Below are 2045 nucleotides of genomic sequence, written 5' to 3'. Positions count from 1 at the left end.
AGGATCAGATGGACCCGCAGACTGCGTTATAGGATCAGATGGACCCGCAGACTGCGTTATAGATGCCGCTGTGGGGGCCAATGCGCCAAAGATGAGACAGAATGCTCGAAGAGCACAGTTCGGCTGGACGATTTTCAGCGTCAATCGGCGATGTAAGTAAGAATGCACGACACTTACCCTGGTCTTCACCATCCACAATGCAGGATCCGTCAGCTCAGGGGCCCGAACAGACTCCAATGCATCGAGGTCCGTCGGAAAGGCTCGAGGAGCCCTCGAATGCATCACGCAATAACGTGCGATTTCCTTCTCAAGAACCCCTTCTTCGTGGTCGGATGGGCTTCTGGCCCGAACAGATGAAGACTCGTCTTCCGAGTGTACACTACCATCTTCGATGAAATCTATGGATCCATCAGCTGCGATTCGCACGTCGCGCGCTGTTGACTCACCTGACAAAGGCTGATCGTCTTCCTCCATCACCTCAGTCTCCCCATCATCATCCACGACGGCCTCGATGTCGAGATACTGACTGACTAGCACGCGCTAATGCAAATCAACATGAACTGTTACTCACATATCAAAGAACATGTAAATCACATTGTCTGGCATTATAATGGACTTGTACCGCGGAGGAGAAGTTGACTGAGTTAGTTCAATCAGAGTTCAACGAACTCTGGCCGAAAGTCGGACTTGTAATAGTATTTCCACGCATCTCGTGGTTTACGGTAAGTTCTGCAAGGACGGCTTCTCTCCAGGGATCAAGAGAGCGCAATCTCGACGGGATCTGGAATACAGTTCGGACAAGCTAATTGACGATGGATATAGGGACGAACTCACCTGAGGAACCCATTGCTACAATATAAACCGCCGGGGACGGAAGCGGGGAGACAACGGACGAAGACGAAGACGAAGACTATGACGATGACGCAGCGTCGGTGTGCGGGCTGCGGGCTGCATTGCTTAGCACGCAGCCGTTTGGACAGTGAGTATCGACATAGAAACAACAATACACACGGACGTACTGCACAGAAAGCCCGCTGCTCTGAGCAACCACAGACGGAAGCGGGGAAACAATGCGTCGGTGTCGGTGTTCGCCATCGAAGCGATGGAATGCCGGGCTGCATCGAGGAAGAAGGGCGACTTAGCAGATGGAGCACTAAGAGGGAGAATAGGCATACCTGGCGTGGACGCATGTGCCGGATCAAACACAAATGCGCGGCGGGGAACGACTTAGGAAAGAGCGGATGATGCGTGCGACGGTGGACGGCATCGGACGGGCGACGGTGGACGGCATCGGACGGGCGACGGTGGACGGCATCGGACGGACGACGACCCGCGACGTCTTTTAGCGGCGGTCGATGAACCCGCGGTAGGAGGAGAACGACGAGGACGAGGACGAGGACGACAGGACGGTTGGTTTTTTTCGCGCTCAGGCAAGCCGAACGTAATTTTATTTAACGCTACGCTAGAAGTCTACGACGCCCACGCCGACGAGGCCGACGACGACGACGACGCCGCCGCCGCCGACGACGACGACGACATTGTCCGCTCAACGGACATGACGCCGAGGAGGCCGCCCCACCAAGTGGGCAGCCACCACCATGGCAGGTGGCGAAGAGAAAAAAGGCGCCCAAGAGCACGCTGGGGTAATATAAAGTTCTTTGTTCAGGGCAGGTCTGCCACTTCCCAATCAGGATATATGTTCCCACCCCCACGTCTGCGCCACCGTTACCGCTGCCCACTTCCAGATCGAAAAATATGTTCCCATCCCTGCCCACTTCCCGATGAGGATATATGTTCCCACCCCTGCCCACTTCCCGATCAAGATATATGTTCCCACCCACGGTGGCGCAGACGTGGGGGTGGGAACATATATCCTGATTGGGAAGTGGCAGACCTGCCCTGAACAAAGAACTTTATATTACCCCAGCGTGCTCTTGGGCGCCTTTTTTCTCTTCGCCACCTGCCATGGTGGTGGCTGCCCACTTGGTGGGGCGGCCTCCTCGGCGTCATGTCCGTTGAGCGGACAATGTCGTCGTCGTCGGCGG

General features: G+C 55.6%; 2 protein-coding genes across 2 annotated transcripts; one reads left to right on the top strand and one right to left on the bottom strand.

Annotated features, from left to right (window-relative positions):
* Positions 1-14: 14 nt before the first annotated feature.
* LAESUDRAFT_765517 (uncharacterized protein) lies at positions 15-1173 on the bottom strand (the record flags this gene model as incomplete). The annotated part of the gene is made up of 4 exons (XM_040913705.1): positions 15-123; positions 178-398; positions 447-530; positions 1020-1173. Coding segments are annotated over 4 exons (568 nt in total), but the record flags the coding sequence as incomplete, so codon positions are not given.
* A 35-nt stretch (positions 1174-1208) lies between these two features.
* On the top strand, positions 1209-1559 carry LAESUDRAFT_765516 (uncharacterized protein; the record flags this gene model as incomplete). The annotated part of the gene is made up of 3 exons (XM_040913704.1): positions 1209-1337; positions 1371-1409; positions 1467-1559. The coding sequence occupies 3 exons, from the start codon at positions 1209-1211 to the stop codon at positions 1557-1559; spliced, it is 261 nt and encodes an 86-aa protein (XP_040757194.1).
* Positions 1560-2045: the final 486 nt, after the last annotated feature.

This window comes from Laetiporus sulphureus (assembly GCF_001632365.1).
Source record: "Laetiporus sulphureus 93-53 unplaced genomic scaffold LAESUscaffold_268, whole genome shotgun sequence".
Lineage (NCBI taxonomy): Eukaryota > Fungi > Basidiomycota > Agaricomycetes > Polyporales > Laetiporaceae > Laetiporus > Laetiporus sulphureus.
The sequence above is the reverse complement of the archived record's forward strand: the minus strand, read 5'-3'. Positions and strand labels throughout refer to the sequence as shown.